General features: G+C 46.8%; 1 protein-coding gene across 1 annotated transcript in view; it reads right to left on the bottom strand.

Moving 5' to 3' along the window:
• The window catches only part of KCNH1 (potassium voltage-gated channel subfamily H member 1), a 402220-nt gene extending 401360 nt beyond the window's left edge, over positions 1 to 860 (bottom strand). The window contains exon 1 of the mRNA XM_054982129.1: positions 788 to 860. Coding sequence (XP_054838104.1) covers positions 788 to 860 — 73 coding nt within the window. The remainder of the gene's footprint in view (positions 1 to 787) is intronic.
• Between the last annotated feature and the right edge of the window lie 18509 nt (positions 861 to 19369).

The following is a 19369-nucleotide window of genomic DNA, read 5'->3' as shown; positions in this document are numbered from 1 at the left end:
AGATTAGTCAGTTGTGACTATCCAGTCAATATTCACTTTCAAGAGTATCTCAGGCTAAACATTCTGCTTTTCCACCCTAGTGTGCACTGCAGAAGCATCACTGATTTTTTTTTAAATTACAATACCACACACACACTTCTCAGTATATACCTGACATGCACATAGACAAAGGACTGCTTTTAATCCCTCAGCACTTTTCAAGGAAATCATCTGTGACTGTTTTTTAGCAGTTTATCCCAGCTCGGCTGGCTTCAATCTACACGGTTCCGAAGCTTGGAAGAAAGCCCATTCCGATGTCTTCCTAGCGGAGGATCTCACCACCGCCTCTGCAAAGAGACTCCCAGGTCTGCATAGCACCAAAAGCTCAGTGGGAAGGGGGGGCAGCCCCCGAGAAAGGGGTGGAGGAACTGGGGAAGCCTGAGAAGGAAGAGGGTCTCGCCGAAGGACGAGACCAGAAAGTACCCCCCCCCCCCTTCTGTGCAAGGAGTCTGCGGTGGGACACCTTCCCGACAGCCCCCCCCCCCCCGAAAAAGCACCTTCCCTGACGCCAACCCTGCATGCACTTGCAGCCCCCGCCCCGCCCGCCCGCTCGATGTCAGGGGCCCAGGAGCATCCCCCACCCCGTCTGTGAGGAATCGCGGCCACTTTCTTCTGCAGGACTTTGAGGCGACGCCGGACTCCCCACCCAAAAGCATCACCTGAGCTCAGCTGCGGTGCTGCTCCCTCGGCCACAGCCCAGCAGCGAGCCCCGAAGTCCCGCATCGGAAGAGCGTCGCCCCCTCCTTACCGTTGGATCTCCGTACAATGTTCTCCAGGAAGGTATTCTGGGGAGCCACCAGCCCTCGCCTCCCCCCAGCCATAGTCAGGCGCGGCGGCTTCACCGCGGCCGGGCGAAGCTAAGCGCTGCCTCTTCACTCTCTTCTTCCCGCTCTGAGCTCCTCATGGTCCCCACTGGGAGCCGGGCGGCTTTGCAGCATCAGCTCCTCCAGCCGCTCGCTCGCTCGCTCGCCCTCCCTCGCGCTGCATCCCTGCCGCTCCGCGCCACCCGGCCTGGACCTGTCACGCAGCGCCCTCTGCCGGTCGCTTGCCGCCCTGGGCCCAAGTCCCCGCCGACGTTCGCTGGCCTGCAGGCGCGAAGGAGTTGGCCGGGAGGAGACCCAGGCTCGGCGACAAATGCAGGAGTGCAGCGCCACCAACTGGGCGCCACGCACAAATAGAGAGGGGAGGCGAATGGACCGGCTCGGGGGGGTGGGGTAGGGGTGGGTGCGTTTCCTACCGTCGTCTTCTGGCCGCCCGCTGCTGCTGAGTCTGGGCTCGCAGGCGCTTCTGCTTTAGAGAGCTGCAAGTATGGCTCCCAGCTCTTAAGTATGTTCACACCAAACTTAGTCCTGCAGATTTGAAAAATATTTACCCCCCAGGCAAAGTTCTTCAATTTGGCCCATCCTTCAAGTTCAGGTTGGGAGCTATGTTTTAAACAGGGTTGCCAAAAGACCTGGAGGAAAAAAAAAACTATTGTGGCCCTTTAACAGAGGTTTGATGTGTGGGAACGTGCAATTGAAACTACATGTCATAGAAGTGAATAATATTGCCTAGTAAATAACACTCCATTAAGCTTCTGTTTAAGGGGCAGAACATTTTTCCCTCCATGCCTGTTGACAATCCTAGATTTAAAGTCTATATGGAACAGAAATATCTTTGTACAAATGGGAGTCTTGTGGCACTTTAAAGACTAGCATTTTATTCCAGCATAAACTACACTTGTTTAGAGGCTATGAATGGAGCACCACCAGACAGATATTTTATGTAGGAGGTATGAAAACAAAAACTGTTACCCACAAACGTGTCCATACATTCAGACCAACATAGGAATTAGCTTGCATGGTTGCACAGAGAATGGGGAAACAGATCATTTACCTAAAGAGACGGCTGTGAGTAGTGCGCTTTGTAGGAAAAAGAATGACAGAAACTCGATTTAAAGGTTCAAGAAACGGGATTTGGTACAATATAAGGGAAGTGAAAAATTATCCTAAGCAAATAGTAACAATGCCACATCAAATCACAGACAAATATCACATTTCTATCCAGACTAAATGATAGCATGAATGAATAGCACTAAAATCCAGAAATCAACAAGAACTACTCCAATTTGGAGCAAGAGTTACTTTCAAACTAGAGGGGGAAATGCGGGAATGCAACAGAGGAGAACCAGAATCTGTTGGGACAGAAGGTATCTGGCCTTCCAGGTACAAGGCCTTAACTAGCAGAGAAGAGCAAAATAACAGCTCTCGCTGTGGTGTAGTGTGAGTTGGAAATGGGGGTGGGGGTGGGGAGGAGATAGATTAAGATGGGGAACAAAGACATGGCTTTCCTGTTCTGCATAGAAATCCGAATGGGGGAAGGAGGGACCTGGTCACTGGGAGCCTGAGTTGCAGTCCATGTAGTGCGAGCTGTGAACAGGATCAGACTCAGATTACTGGCTCTAAAGCCAGGTTAGTTATAGGGTTTAGGGGGTGGGATCTTTTCAGAAAACAAGGATTAACAGGCCATCTGTAAATGAGAAAAGCACCATTATCCAGGAAGGGGTCACTGCTGATGCATCGGACTGGTTTGAGCTGGGAGCTTTTGGTGACAACTAGTGGTGTTCTGTTGTTCTCACTTTGTTCTCACTTTGGGGGCTGTCTTATAGAAGACAATTTCTAGGGAACAGTCTGGCTCCTCTGTTTGGTGTCTTCATTAGGTGGGAACTGTAATCCCAAGAATGCCTCCTGTAAATCTTTCAGGTATGAATCCGTCTAAGAAACTGGAGCAAATACAGTTGCAGTGGTAGTTTGCTAGAGACAATGGACTGTGTAGTATACTTCAATAAGATCAGGAAGTATGCAGATTTTTGTAGCAGTGAAGGAGGTGCTTATCTGTCCATAACAGGGGTTTCTGGAAAAGTGGTATGAACTGGTGAAGGTTTGGTAAGAAAGTCCTGGAAGAATCTTTCAAGAGGATCATTCCCATCTGGCCAGATGATGAAAATGTCATCCCAGTATCAAGTTCCACCCTCCACAACATGTAATAACACTTTCCTTTTGCCATGTTGTCATGACTGTTGTCAGTGGACTGGGACTGGCATACCTGTGGGACCACCTCTCACCATATGTTCCCTGGAGGGTGCTCCATTCAGCAGATAAACATCTACTGGTGATTCCTGGCCTCAAGGAGGTTTGCCTTGCCTAGACTAGAAACGGCTTTTTCGGCGCTGGCACCAACCTGGTGGAACTCTCTGTCTGTGGAGACCTGGGCCAATCAGATTTGTTATCATTCCGCTGGGCCCATAAGACAGAGATGTTCTGTCAAGCATATGGTGGTTGAGGCAAGCCATCCAACCAGCCTATTGCCATGGGGGGGGGGCATTATGCCCCTTGATTTTGCTGTTTATTTCTCATCTGGCCACCCAGCCCCACAGGTTTGTTGATACTGGAGGGTTGTGAAATATGTGTGCTGCTGTTTCTAACAAATTGTATATTGATGTTTGTATACTGTTTTATGCAACTATGTTTTTACTTACATTGTATATGTGGTTGTAATCTGCTCTGTGCCCACTTGCAGGGTGAGCGGACTATAAATCTAATTCAATAAATAAATAAATGATGTGTGCTTTCCTAACCCTGCCAACAGCAGCCAGTTACCTGGGGAAGGGCACACACAGCAATCTGACTTCATGACACTAGGAAGTTATGCTATATATAATAGAAGGAAGGAATCTGAAATATGGGGTGTCATTTTCAACTGCACTCCTGTGTTGCTGTAATATGTAGCTAGCTCCATCCTACAAATCTATGAGAACTTAAAAATATGTGCTAATCACAGTCTAGATCGCTGACATTTGCCAAAATAATCATAATATCAGGCTTATATATTTTTCTTCATATTATATTATTGGGGGGGGGGGTAGCCTAGTTTAATTAATGCTAAACTTCTTTTCCCCTTTCTTATTTTTGGATGAATGCTTTGACTACTTCTTTTTCTTTCCCTCTAGTATCTGTGGCTGTAGAGAAGCAAATTCTTACTTATTTTCTAAGGGTTTGATCAAGTCCTTACAGAATTTTTCCAGCTCTTTATTTGCATGGCTATCTTCTGGTGAGTAATAAATGACCCTCCATAGATCTCCTATTGATTTTTGTAAGCACTTGGCTGTCTGTTGTTACTTCAGTGGTTTCCTTAATTATACTAAATGTTTTACTAAATATTTGGTGTAGTCATCACTGTGTAAGCTGATTAGTGCGGAGCATCATGTTTTATAATGTTGGATCCATGAAACAGGGAAAAAATTAAAATGGCACTGAAAATAAATCTTCTTCACATGTGCTTCTATGAGACTCACTCTCTCTCTCTCTCTCTCTCTCTCTCTCTCTCTCTCTCTCTCTCTCTCTCTCTCTCTCTCTCTCTCTCTCTGGCCTCAGCTTTATACCTGTCATTTTAAATGTCATCATAGTGAACTGACCATTTTTTTAAATTGACTTGGATCTTCTCTATGGGAACATATTCTGGTACATGTTAGCCAGACCAGGGAATAACCTCAGTGAGAGAAGTTTCATGCTTGGTTGTTGTGGGTTTTCCGGGCTGTATTGCCGTGGTCTTGGCATTGTAGTTCCTGACGTTTCGCCAGCAGCTGTGGCTGGCATCTTCAGAGGTGTAGCACCAAAAGACAGAGATCTCTCAGTGTCACAGTGTGGAAAAGATGTTGGCAGGTCATTTATATCTACTCAGGAGGGGTGGGGTTGAGTTGAGTCATCCTGTAAGAGTTTCCCAGGGTGTGGAATGCTAATGGTGGGAGGCTTCACTGTATCCTGAGGAGGTTCTTTTGCATATGGATTGGTGCTTGTTGTGCTAATCTTCTCTACAGGGCTATTGTCGGGTATAGAGTGTTTTGTTAGCCTGGTGTTTTTCAGAACTGGAAATCATGCTCTGTTCATTCTTAAGGTTTCTTCTTTCCTGTTGAAGTTTTGCTTATGCTTGTGAATTTCAATGGCTTCCCTGTGCAGTCTGACAAAGTAGTTGGAAGTGTTGTCCAGTATTTTGGTGTCCTGGAATAAGATACTGTGCCCTGTTTGAGTTAGGCTATGTTCAGCCACTGCTGATTTTTCAGGTTGTCCAAGTCTGCAGTGTCTTTCATGTTCATTTATTCTTGTCTGGATGCTACGCTTTGTGGTCCCGATGTAAATTTGTCCACAGCTGCAGGGTATACGGTATACTCCTGCAGAAGTGAGAGGGTCTCTACTGTCTTTTGCTGATCGTAGCATCTGTTGTATTTTTCGGGTGGGTCTGAATACTGCTTGAAGGTTATGCTTTTTCATAAGCTTTTCCATCTGATCAGTAATTCCTTTGATATATGGCAAAAACACTTTTCCTGTAGGAGACTGTTTTTCCTTGGTTGTTTGATTCATCCTGGGTTTGATTGCTCTTCAGATTTCATTTCTGGAGTAGCCATTTGCCTGAAGTGCATGGTTTAGATGATTAATTTCCTCATTGAGAAAGTGCGGCTCACATATCCGTCTTGCACAATCCACTAATGTTTTCATTATGCCTGTTTTCTGTCGGGGGTGGTGATTGGAGTTTTTGTGTAAGTACCGATCAGTGTGAGTTGGTTTCCTGTAGACCTTGTGACCTAACTGAAGGTTTGCTTTGCGGATGACCAAGGTATCCAGAAATGGGAGTTTTCCCTCGATTTCTTTCTCCATTGTGAATTGTATGTTCAGGTGGATGTTGTTGAGATGATTCAAAAACCCCATCAATTCTTCCTCCCCATGGCTCCAAATGATAAATGTATCACCCACAAACCGGAACCATACACTAGATTTGTGGGGTACTGATTCTAGAGCTGTTTTTTCAAAATGTTCCATGTAGAACATCCACTAATGTTTTCATTATGCCTATTTTCTGTCGGGGGTGGTGATTGGACTCCCTAAAATACATAAGGATTCAGTCCCACTCCGACCCATTGTGAGTGCCATTGGTTCACCGACATATGAATTAGCTAGACATCTGGCCGATCTCCTGCAGGACCACATCAGGAAAATCTCGTCTTACATCAAAGATTCAGCAGATTTCATCAACAAAATCAGTTCTCTGAAACTCAATCCACAAGACATACTTGCCAGTTTTGATGTTGTATCCCTGTTTACCAAGGTTCCAGTAAAAGACACTATTGCACTTATTAATCAGATTTTCCCAGAGGATGTAACAGCCTTATTCCATCATTGTCTGACAACCAGTTACTTCCAATGGGATAATGAATTCTATGAACAGATGGATGGGGTGGCCACGGGGAGCCCTCTCAGCCCAGTTATAGCAAACTTCTACATGGAACATTTTGAAAAAAACAGCTCTAGAATCAGCACCCCACAAATCTAGTGTATGGTTCCGGTTTGTGGGTGATACATTTATCATTTGGAGCCATGGGGAGGAAGAATTGATGGGGTTTTTGAATCATCTCAACAATATCCACCTGAACATACAATTCACAATGGAGAAAGAAATCGAGGGAAAACTCCCATTTCTGGATACCTTGGTCATCCGCAAAGCAAACTTTCAGTTAGGTCGCAAGGTCTACAGGAAACCAACTCACACTGATCGGTACTTACACAAAAACTCCAATCACCACCCATCGTTCTCCGGCCGTGAACAAACCATTTTTAATTGCCTCTTATGTGTATGTTGGTTTTTCCTCTTTAAATAAAAATATTCTTTGACCTTAAAGCACCAAGTCTTGACTGCTACCTTGGGGAAAGGACCCTGTAAATACTGGTGGAGTTATCCCATAGTTACCCCTCTCGCATAGCCTTGCTCCTTCCCACTAATTCCTCCTAGGGTTGCCAGCCTCCAGGTAGTGGCTGGAGATCTCCCAGAATTACAACTGGTCTCCAGGCCACAGAGATCAGTTCACCTGGAGAAAATGGCTACCTTGGGGGGTGGACTCTAAGGAATTATGCCATGACAAAGTCTTTTCCCTCCCTAAACTCCACTTTCTGCAGGTTTCTCCAGGTTTTACCCTGCAGATCTCCAGGAATTTCCCAACTTGGAGCTGGCAACCCTAATTCCTCCCCCCACTTACTTGCAAGGAACCCTATTACATGTAAGAGATAAATGGAGGATGCATTCAATTTCTTCATTTTAAAAAAATCACTATACAGTGAAAGCATGTCAGGGAGAAGATGGGAGAAAACACTCTTCCTCATCATCTAGGTTTCTGACTCAGGGAGCAGCACTCTAAATTCCACCCACCTGACTCACTCAGCTCTGCCCATCCAGCATTTCTATGGTACTTTCGCCTTTATCATACTTAAATTATCCTGGTGGGGGTGGGGGAGGAAAGTTACAGAGGCTGTGGGCACAGAGAGATGCTTCAAGGAGGTAAGAAGTAATTTAAGGAAATTCCTATTTATGTAAGGAAAGGTTCATTATAAGAAGAAAAAGGTTTAAACCATTTTAAAATGTTCTTAAATTCACAGAAACTTAATGCAGATAGACATGTGTGGATGGCTAGTAACAGGGGCGTAGACTTTCCAATTTCCCGGGGGGGGGGGGGCTGGGGCCGGGCCAGAGGTATTGCTATGCCAGTGACATCACAGGGAGGGGCTTCCATTGTCACCATCTTTGGAGGCGGGGCCATTGGAGATTTAGGGAGGGGCTCCGCCCAAATTTAGGGGTACCCAGGCACCCATAGGGACCCCCCTAACAATGCCCCTGAGCTGGGCCAAACCTAGAAAAATGTGGGAGTTGGTCAGTGGTTATAGTGCTATCTCAGTGATCTCTTGCTGTGTCCTGTTTTTGAAATTCACTTTTAGGATAGTCACTTTATGATCTATAATTATACATACCATGTGTAGAGGACAAACTAATGGTCACAAATTTGACACTAAGAAAGGCAACACAGAAAAGCCTGTAAGGGAACATTTTTAAAGTTTTCCTAGACATTCATTTACAGGAGTCTTGATTCTGCCTTATTCATAAGGGTGACTTAGTACTGAAATTTACTAAATTATGGCATTGCAGATGCCTTCGTTTGGTAAATGCATGGTTGAAGTCTGAACCAGGGCAGAATACAAAATAGTTGCCGTGCACTCGATTTCTGAGCAGTGTACAGAGTGCAAAGTAGTAGCAAACTCCCATCTTCTCACTTCAAACTCATATCCTATAAGTGAGTACAAACACATTTTGAGGCAATTCAGAACAGTGCTAGTCATGACCCCAAAGAAAACTTGCAGTTATACTACCTAAGATTTTATATATCTTGCTTTCTTAGCACACTGCTTAAACTCCACCGTAAAAGACATTATTAACCAAATCACAGCCTGGACACAAGGCAAAAGGAAATTTTTAAAAGGCCTCTGATCTGCACCCCCCCTCTTCCAATCTTGTTCATGCAGACAGGGCTTCTCATTGCTTCAGAGAGGCAGCACTCATTTTTAGGAATTGTCCTTTTCTGCAATAGATACCACCTCTCCATTTAAACATGGAGTGGAAATTGAAAGAGGAGTTTAGGAGTGGCTGAAGCAGCCCCCCCCCCCCCATACATTACCATGAAAAAAACTAACTGTTCTTCCACGCCCAGCAAAACAAAAGCCACAAAGAAAGAAAAGAAAGAAAGAAAGCTATTTCAACAAGGAAACATAAGGCCTACCCTTTCCCAGTGTTCCATTTCCAAAATACAATGTAATGATAAAGTTACTGGAAAGTAAAATAGATACTCACTTTTTTCCCTGTTAAAAGGAATAGAAACTGGTCCTTAACAGAGTAGCATTGGCTGCAGAGAAAACGTGATGATGGGTGGCTGGAGCATACTGGCTGGTGTGAGTGTATAATTTTTAAAAGGGAAGCAGTTTTAGAAAAATTTTAGTTTTAAAAAAGAAGTCAGAGTTCTTTATTATAGAAACTCCATACTTTGATAGGAAAGTGAAGAGAGCTTCCTACTTACAGATCTGTTCTGAGGAGGAAGGCCTCGAGTAGACATGGACATGGAACAAAAAAAAAATGAACCCGCAGGTTCGTGATTTGTGGGTTCCACGAACCACGGAACTGGACCAGTTATGAACCAGTTCGTGGTTTGTGGTTCATGGGGTTTAAATGCCCCTTTCTGGCCTTATCAGCGGCAGGGAAAGGGGAATTTAACAGTTTAAAGGGCCTTTTCCTGCCTTGCAAGCGGCAGGTCCCTTTAAACTATCAGCTGGCAGGCGGCAAGGGGGATCCCCCTCTCCACAGCCTGCCAGCTGATAGTTTAAAGGGACCTGCCTGGCAGGGCCCTTTAAACTGCCCAAACCCCAGCCACACTTACCTTATCCTGCAGTGCAGCATCCTTCCTCTCCTCCCAGGAGGGGCAGAAAGGCTGTTTTCAGCCTCTTCCACCTCCCTGGGGGCCTGCAGGGTGACGGAAGAGGCTGAAAACGGCCTTCCTGCCCCCCAAATGGCTGCTGCAGCAGCCATTTGAAGGGCAGGAAGGCCGTTTTCAGCCTCTTGAAAGGCAGGAAGGCCGCTGCGGTTTGGGCAGTTTAAAGGGCTCTACCAGGCAGGTCCCTTTAAACTATCAGCTGGCAGGCGGCCGGGGGGGGGGAACCTGCTGCAGCAGGGCCCTTAAAGAGGCAGTTTAAATGGCCATTTAACTGGGGAAATGGCCATTTAAACTGCCCTTGTAAATACGACCCAACGAACAAGCATACAGTTCGTGGAAGTTCCATGGAAAGGAACTTCCCCAAAATGTGCTCGCTCCCCTCCTATCAAGAAACTATTTTTTGCAGTAGTATCTTAAATAGTATATGATGGCTTCAGCGGGTTAAATGTCTAAAAGATTTTTGATCCTACAAAGGGAACGCAAAGCTTACAAACTATCAACCAAGCTTGTGTCTCTTTCACATTGTGGGCGACTGAAGCGGTTTACATAAATAAAAGAAAGGACCAGAGAGCATGTGAGATTTTGACAGCCATAAATCCAGAGAGCATTTACCTCAGAAGTCTCTCCCCTCTCTTCACTTCCTCCCATCTTCTCCAAAATGTGTTTAATTATACGGAAATTTTACAATTGGAAGATGCTTGTAGGATCAAAAATCTGAATATTGGAGACTATACTTTCTTTTCTGACAGACACCAAACACATTCAAGGATTGATATGTGCTGGATATAAAAAACATGAGTCATTTATATTGTTTGTTATATTATGTTTACTCTTTTTCTTTTGACATAATTATAATTGTGCTATTGTTTTTATTTTCTTTTTTCTGTTCTGCTTATATTTATAAAAATAAATTTTATATAAAAAAGAATTTATACACTGTCTTAAAATACCTTTGACTATGACACACTAATTAGCTTAGCCCTTAACCCTGGCTGGCTCCACCCATTTTCAATGTAGCAACAGTCAGATTGCAAGACCTCTGTTGGATATAAGTGCAATATAAGTGCATGGCAACAATTTACATTCAGGGAATGTTAGAAGATTCCACTTCTAATGCTGTCCCATTCCTCAGGTTTCATAGGGGGAGAAACCAGAGAGTTAGAGCCTTGCTACAAGTGACATTTTACACGTGAAGGATAAAGGATCATTTTCGCAAGTCTTTCTGGGAACTGAAGTTCCTCTCCCCCACCCCTTTTCCTTTTGTTCCTTCCCCTCGCTGCCTGAAGAGACAGAGAAAGCCTGCGGCAACAGCAACTTTTGCAAATCGTTCCTCCAGTCACAAGCCTGCTCTCAATGATCTTTGGGGCAGGCAGCTGCAACTTTCTCAGCTTTCTCCGGAGCATTCCCCCCCCCCGCCCCCCAGCAAGACGATTTGCAAAAGCTGATGTTGCCGTAGGTTCTCTCTGTCTCTTCAGGCAGCGAGGGGAAGGAACAGAAGGAAAAGGGGTGGGGGAGAGGAACTTCAGTTCCCAGAAAGACTTGCGAAAATGATCCTTTATCCTTCACGTGTAAAATGTCACTTGTAGCAAGGCTCTTAGAAAGATAGACTGGTAAGAGTATCTGTTTACTGTTTATTCCTTTACTGCCCTTTGATATGTAGATTACTACTCAGGAGTAGAGATGGGCACAAACCTAAATACAACCCAAAAAAACTCACAAAGCCATCATATACTATTTAAGATATTACTTCAAAAATAGTTTCTTGATAGGAGGGGAGAGAGCACATTTTGGGGAAGTTTGCCTTCTTTGTTTTTTCCCCCCACCTATCTTTTTCTTAGATCCATTACCCCATTCATGTCTCCGAAGATCATTATCTTCTTGAAAATTGATAATGGATTGGAAAACAGTTTCATAAAAACTTTCTCTTGCATTGTTTGGTGCATATATTGTTGCTAGTGTGTAAATCTTGCCTTCCAGGAGCCTGATTTTCAAAATCAAATATCTTCTATCAGAGTCTCTTAATTCTTCTGTAACATTTATTTGTAAATAGTTTCTACAAACCGCAATACCTTTAAAAATGATAAATTCTTAATAAACACACTAATACATACAAGCAAAAAACAGGAACAGAGCCCCAAAGAATCATAGAAATTATAATATGATATAACAGGAAGGGGGGACAATCCTGTGCTTCATCGGCTATTGTAACTGAGACTCTCATGTGAGATCTGAGGGGGCTTGAGCCCCTTAGCCCCCATGTAGTTCACTGGCTGCCCGGGGGGGCTCAGCCCCCCCTGGCCAAATCCGGGGGGGCTCGAGCCCCTCAACCCCCCCGTAGTTTACACCTATGGCTAGTAATGTATCAAATTTTTGCAGATTGTGAAGAATCTCTGAAATTCTGGAGTGAATGCATGTGAAATATAGGCCCAACTTTCTTATTAGATCTAGGCTTGCAGTGTCGTCCTAAGAACACTTTCCTGGAAGTAATCCCCATTGAATTGACTTAAGCAAGCATCTGAGTAGACCTGTTCCCTTTCATTACTACTTTAATAGCATAAAATAGTTACAGAGAAATTAATAAACACATGCAAATGTACTGTTTGGTATATTTATTAAATTTAAAAATATTTGTTTTATTGAAACATCAACTACAAGCTTCATTCATTATTTAATTTTATATCCCACCTTCCTCTTCAGAGGGGACCCAAAGCAGCTTCCAGTGTTCTGCTCCATTTATCCTCACAATAATCACAGGACATTAGCTAGGATGGGAATATGTGACAGACCCAAGGTCACCTAACAAGTTTCTGTGGCAGAGGGAGGGTTGAACTAATCCTAGTCCAACACTCTAGCTATTAAACTACACTGGCTCTCTAGTTTACCAAAAGGTATTTAAATTTGTGCCTGTTGGGAAAATTGGGTAAATATTAAAACCATCCACACTGTAGGAGAGAAATGATGTTATTTATTATTAAAAGCCGTTTTTTATCATCTATCCAGCATTATCCATCAAAAATACAAAAATCTGCAACATCTGGTTAAGAGAGGGTGATAGTGAGGTTATTATGAAGGCCATAAGCAAAGAGCCTTCTTTTGAATTATTTCCAGATTGAGAGGGAACTTATGCGTCTCTTTTCTCCCTGCACCCCGGAAATGTACGAAGCAGCCTTGGCACCGTCATGTACTTTCAGTGAGATAACCAAGCCCTGACTCCCTCTACTAGCATCTGTTGGGCAGGCAATGGGGGGGGGGTCAGCAAGCATTCTCACAAACTGATTAAGCCATTCCCCCCCCCTTCCTGCACAGCAGGCACTGTGAGATAAGTATGAATTCTGCCTGAATGCAGTGCCCACTCACTGACTGCTGTTGCTTTCTGTTCCAAATGGATTTTGGATGAATAAAGTATTGACAGAAAGCTATCCTTTCAGGGCACTTCAGCTAATTCACACATTTAGAAAGTGTACAAGTTGGTTCCGACATCTCCACTCTGTGTAACAGTTAGCTGTGAGTTCCAGGTTGTCTCAGTTCCCCCGCTCATGATGCCTGATTAAGATCAGGACTATAGAACATATTAAGAAGAGGCTTCATTCCCCCCACCACCCCCATGCAATTTTCCTGATCTGAAATGATCCAGGGGAGTACTATTTGGCCCTTTGGCATCCCAAGGAACACAGAGGTTTTGCCAACAAGCCAAATACCACTCCCCCCAGACTGGTTCGGATTGGGAAAATGGCATGGGAGGGAGGCTGAAATTCCTTCCCCGCATGTACAATGTTTCTGATCCAAACAGGGCACCACAAACATGGTAACTGAGGACAACCTGCAAGCTGTGCCTGACGGATACATAGATGGGGGTTCCAGACCCAACCAATGTCCTGTAATGTTTGAATTGAATAGTGGAGGCTGTGGCTCTTCCTACCTTCCTGGAAGCTCCGTATGAAGTGAAAACAATCCTTGTCCTCCCCGCTCAGTCTTTCACAGCATGTGGTGAACAGATGAGGGAGGCAAGCAAAGCTGCACATTTTCCTCCCTTCTCAGACACCATGGGCAAAGACAGGAACTTCATAACTATGATGACTCTCCATATATAAAAGGCAGAATAGATGAGCTGCTGACAAGTAGAGAAAGGTCTAGACTACCGTAATGTGCAGCACATGGCTAGCAGCCTACACACAAAGCCCCTGCAATGTTAAAGTATGGAATATCACCCCTTTTGAAAACCATTTTCTTGTCGCTTTGGAGCGAAACCCCTGGGGAAATGTTTTAACTGCCCCTTCATTAAACTTTGCCAAAGGTTTGTAAAACTGTTTAGTGGACTATATGTGGCCCTCAAGCCACCAATCGGCCATCCATGCTGTACTTTATGATTCCTTCATGTTATATGTTACTCAGAATAATATAATAAACAGTGTAATAAAATATCCATGCCAACAGGTTCGCAATCTAAAGTATATGTATTCTGGGCAGTCAAAAAGTTCTCAGCCTGGCAGACCAGAGTACTGAGGCCATTCTGACATCATTGTGTAGAGTTGTAGAGCAAAGGGTGTGCTTTACATACTTCATTTCCCAGTGGCAAAATTTCATACAGTTTGCTGCAGGAACTATTACATGACAGCTGTGGGATGAAAAGTAAAGTGGTGAAGCCACAAATGGATCAGCTAAAACTTGGCTGTCTGAAAGTTGGTTGTCTGAGGGGAATGTTGCTAAGAATGGGAAAATATGGAAGCAAGGATTTTAGTTGCGCTGCATAGTCCTGAATGTATTTGCTTGATTTTCTGAAAGCTGCATCTTGGAAATCAGTTGTTTATTGTGCTTTATTGTTCTGGCATTGTATAGTATATTTATTGTTGCCTATGTATTTATTGATGTTTATGATGTTGTAACCTGGCCTGTGCCTGCTTGTGGAGAGAGCGGGATAGAAATCTAATAAATTGAATCAATCAAATAACATTGAACGAATAATAGGATTTCCAATGAAGATGGCAAAGTAATCAGAAGCAACTCTGCCACTCATATCTCTTTTGTGTGTTATGCATTGATTTGGACCTGTCTTCTCTGATGCAGCAGTAATTTGCCTTATTTACTGTTTTATATTTTCTCTGTCTTTTAACTTGAGATAAGTGAGCTTATAACTTTCAACAATGAGTCGTAAGAGGAAAGATACAAAGAGGTCCCCTCCTTCATCCCTAGAGCTGGTGACAAAACTCAGGGAGAAGTAATTTCTTTGTTAAAAAAATATGGAGGCTCAGCTGGAAAAACGATCTGAGCAGCAGGCAGCGCAATCCTAAGGAGAGGGTGGAACACTCACAGGAAGAGGACTAAGGCTTACGTGGGTGCAACTTGCACTTACATGGGTGTAAACCCCCCTCCTTCCGCCAGTAGGTAAGGAGGCGTGCTAGCGTGGGCAGGCCGCTGCCCATAGCCATGTTGGGCAGCTGAATGAAGGCATAAGTGAGGCACAAGTCACTGTGCCAGCACTGGAGTGGGCAGGGTTGGGAGGTGGGTCACAAATTAGCTGTCTTTCTAAGCCACCCCAGGTCTGGGAATGCCCCCTGCAGTGGCAAAAAGTTATGCTTAGAAAAAAGGCAGCGTAGTCCATAGGCGCCCTTTGAACCAGAGAAATCAGGCCCCTCACCTGGCACCCAACTACACCCGCGAGGCCCGATGGAGCATAGGATGGCAACTACTGCGGGGACCAATCCACGTGCATCCCCATGGTAGGCAAGCCCCGCTTCGCACGCCCAATAAGTATCCCAGGAACCCTACAAAAACTCTGGTTGGACTTCCCATAAACCCAGGTAAGTGGGGAGGTAGCCAGAGGCTCTACCCAGCAGCCCCTTGCCGCGGGGACTTAGCGCAAGGTGGGAGAGTGGGTGCTCATGGTGGCAGGCCACAGGTGCACTGGGGGGACTTAGTGGAAAATGGGGAGCACTTTGCACTCGCTCAAGGGAAGAAGAGCAAAGTCCAGAATATCTAACTAACAACAACCATCTAAGTCCCCTTGCAGGTTACCTGACTCTGGAGTCCCAGATTAGGAAGGGGTGAGGGAGCACTGACAGGTAAGGGGGAGCTGGGGTGGCGGCTACCCTTGCTTGCTGATTTGTGCCAGCTGCCCCTTCACCTGAACCCTCCCGAACGCCAGCCTCTGCTTGAGAGGCTCGTTGGTGGGGGGGGGGGCAGTGGTAGCGCCTGTCTGCCACAGAGGCAGTTGGCCAGACAACTGCTCTTGATGCAGCCAGTTAGGGGGGTGCCAGCTACCCATTTGGGGGCTCTGGTCAGACTCCCTCAGCTGGGGCCACCCCCACCCCCTACAGAGGAGGAAGTGCCATCGCAGGTCGGGGTGACTGGGTTTTTGTAACTTCCTATTGGTAGTGAGTGCTCAGCCCCTCAACTGTCTCCCTCACAGGATCAGACCATTCTAAGGCAGATGAGGATTTCTCGAAGAAGGGGCATGCTTCATCTGCCTGTGGGTTGTACCCATGCTAATAGAGCTGCCCATGGACACCCTCCCAGAATGTGGCAGACTGAGCTGGGGCTTGCACAAGGCCAGGTCTCTTGCCACACATGTGTCTGTTTCCCTTTCAGGCAGGTCACAACTTGTCCAGGAGACCAAGGAGCATGGCTGTTTCAGCCTGCCCAGGGCTGGCCTTGCCAGGCAGCCCAGATGAGCAGCTGCCCTTCCCCCCCACAGCTCCTCAACACACACCTGGGGCCTAGTGTCAGCGGCAGAGAGGGTCGACCACAGCAGATGAGGCTGGAGGGAACCAACGCTAGCTGATGGCGGAGCCCAGCAGTAGCAACCAGGGAAAGATGGTGGCAAGGTGTGACAGGCACGGCCAGAAGAAGCCCACATGATGACTGGGAAGCCGACGCCATCGCCAGCAGGCCCTCCCTGGGGTGCAGATAAGGCCACTGGGAAGCGTATGGTGTTGATGAGCCAGAAGGAAGCCTCGCTCTCTGCTGCGGCTATGCAGCTAAGAGCCTTGCCTCCGCTGGGATGCCTGCCAGCCCTGGTCATCAGGCCAGGGCTGTGGAGCACATGGCCTCCTCCCAGGGCATCACCCAGCCTGGCTAGATTGGCAGAGAGCCTGGCAGGGGTGAGGCGGCGACAGAGCGGCTCCCGGGGGGTGGGGACTGGCCACAGAGAAGCAGCCCAGCCAGCCAGGGGGGGCCGGTGTGGCCACACCAGACATAGGTATGGAGATGGGCCATGGGGGCAGACCTGGAGGAGCAGGGGAGGAAGCTCACTTAGGAGGGAGGGATAAAAGGGGGGCAGAAGCTCCTGGCCAGGGAGGAGACAAGAGGCCCGTCCCTCGTGCTAAGGGACAGCTCCCAGAGGAGATAAGAATTCTGGGGCTGCCAACCTGGATCTTCTTCCCCCGATTCTGATGCCTAGAGGGAGCGCCCCTGTGGGGGGGACCGCCTTGTCGGGACAGGGCAAAGAGCGGCCGACTAGGCGGTTGATCCTAGGACCAGCGTGGGGGGCAGAGAAGTACTGCTGGAACCACGGCAGAGCCGTATCCAACCACCCCCGCCAAGGCAAAATCTTATACAGGCCTTGGTGATCCTCCGCGAGTGCCATTCAGGTCCAGCCCAGGGAGCAGTTCCCCAAGCAGCCCGCATTTCAACCTTGCCCTTGTGAGGGCAGGATGGAGAATGGATTTTATGGGTCTTGACTGCTGCGCAAACTGCCTTTGCTCCCTTTCCAGCCAAGGAACATTGACAAGACACATGTCCAGGCAACACCTTTTCCAGTTTAATAAAACATGTGTTGAAAAACAACAAACTGCCTGTCTGTTTGCTTTCTTGACGATAACTGTAGCCTCCCCCACAACTCCCCACAGGGATGTCTCTTCACACATCCTGCGGAATGATTCCTGGCTCAGGGCTGGGATGGATGGGGTAGGCTATGCTGCCAGAAGAGGCAGGTGTCCAGTGGCGCCTTGGGGCCCCATCCAGCTTCCCTGACCCCTTCCCCCCCTCAATGTAACATCAGGCAGTGGGGTGGGAATTATAGTGTGGCCCATCTATGTCCGGCGAGGTGGGGGTGGGCCCCACTGAAGATTCTCATTCTCTGACAGACAGAGGTGCTGACATCTAATAAGCCAGGCAGATGACTGCAGAGGAAGGGGGGTTGCTGCCAGGAGGTGGGGGATGTGGAGAGACATCTTGGGATCTCTGGAGCTCCTCCTCCAGGAGGATGGACCACTCTCTGTTTTGCTGTTTGTGGAGGCAGGGATGGACTTGGGAAATCTGGTGCAGGTGTGTGTGTGTCCAACAGCCCCCAGAGCAGTTTTTCTGGTCCTGCCGGCCATCAGTCCACTCGGGGAGGGCATCACCCCAGGACCAGAGCATAGCTCTCGAGGTCCAACCCATTTTCTCCTCGCATCTTTGTGATGCAGTGATGTGTTCAAATGGAGTCACCGCAGGTTCGAGGGCATCTGTCCCTCCCATCACCTCCAATGGGCCTTCTGGCCTCTCGCTTTGTTTCCAATGGGCATTCCTGTCACTCAGTGGACAACCAACCACCCCACTTCTCCAGGACCTGGGGGCTGATCCCAAGTGCTGCAGGCTGCGAGGGCGGCCCTTGCCAGGTCCTGTCACCTTTCTGGGCTTGCTTTTCAGGGAGAGGGTCATCTTCCTTGGGGCAGCAGTGACAGTGGTGGTGGCACTTGCAAGTGAGCGGTGTTTCCGCCGCAAGTCTGCCCCTTGTTGGGAACGGGGTTGGATTTGTGGGTGGGCAAGCACCTCATCTGCACTGTCAGTGTCCCACCCCCGGGGCGGGCTTCCTCCCTGGGCAGGCGCCTCTATTAGGGTGTGGTAAGCCCGATCCTGGGGGATCTCTCCCTGTGGGGCAGGGGCGTGTCCATTGGGATGGGATACGTGGCCCAGGACTGACTATGCCTTCCCCTGCCACTCACAGTGCTGTCAACTGCTGCCGCCCTGCAACTGGTCGATCCTGGCAGTGTTGCCTGGGCAACAACAGCACATTCACCCCTGGCTGTGCCTTGCCAGGCTCAGCTGGCTGGCCCAGCTCTCCCGCAAAATTCTTTAGGAAGCAGATGACTGGCACTGCATTTATACTGATGTGTGGCCTTAGGACTGCACAGTAAAATAACTTTCTGCTAATGATATGGCAATTGATGTCAATTCAACAACTTCAGGAGTCGACTGAGGCTATCAGTATACACATTCAAGGAATGGAGATTAAAATTGCTGTCTTGGAAGACCAAACCATCACTCATGAGATGGCTGTCTCACCTTCACATAACATTTTCTCTAACCAAATCACTCATCTAGAGACTTATATTCGATGTCTCAATATTCATCTTCTTGGGTTATCAGAAGAGTCTAAATAGAAAGGACAGAAGAAGCTGATTGAATTCATGGAGATGATGATGGTGATGATAACCATGTGTTTATATACCGCTCTTCTGGACAAATTAGTGCCACACTCAGAGTGGTTAACAAAGTCAGTGCTATTATTATCCTCACAATGCAGCTGAGGAGCTGGAGCTGAGAGGAGTGACTTCCCCCAGGCCACCTGCAGAGTTCATGGCAGTAGTGGGAATCAAACCAGCAGAATGCTGGCTTGGAGCTCAGCCACTTAAGCACTATGCTACAGCAGCTCTACTATTTCATGAGGTTCTACAGCTTCCTGCTGATTATCAGTTGCAGACAGAATGAGCCTATGAGATTGCTCAGGCACCAGGCAGTGTAAACAAACCAGCTCCCATAATTGTTCAGTTTCTATGAGTGAGGGTAAGAGAACACCTTTTACATTTGGCAAGAGAGAAACAGGACTTGTATTGGGGTCCTAATAATGAGTGGACCATGCTTTACCCAGATTATACTAAAGAAATGTCAATATTATGTCATCAATTTCCAAAAGTAAAAGCTGTTGCAAGAGATTTGAAGCTGCAGTACTACATCCTGCCATTTTTGTGTCCAGTTCCAAGATCAAATTAAAAAGTTTTACAACCCTAAGGCAGC

Source organism: Eublepharis macularius, chromosome 1 (assembly GCF_028583425.1).
Source record: "Eublepharis macularius isolate TG4126 chromosome 1, MPM_Emac_v1.0, whole genome shotgun sequence".
NCBI classification, from domain to species: Eukaryota; Metazoa; Chordata; class Lepidosauria; order Squamata; family Eublepharidae; genus Eublepharis; species Eublepharis macularius.
The sequence above is the reverse complement of the archived record's forward strand: the minus strand, read 5'-3'. Positions and strand labels throughout refer to the sequence as shown.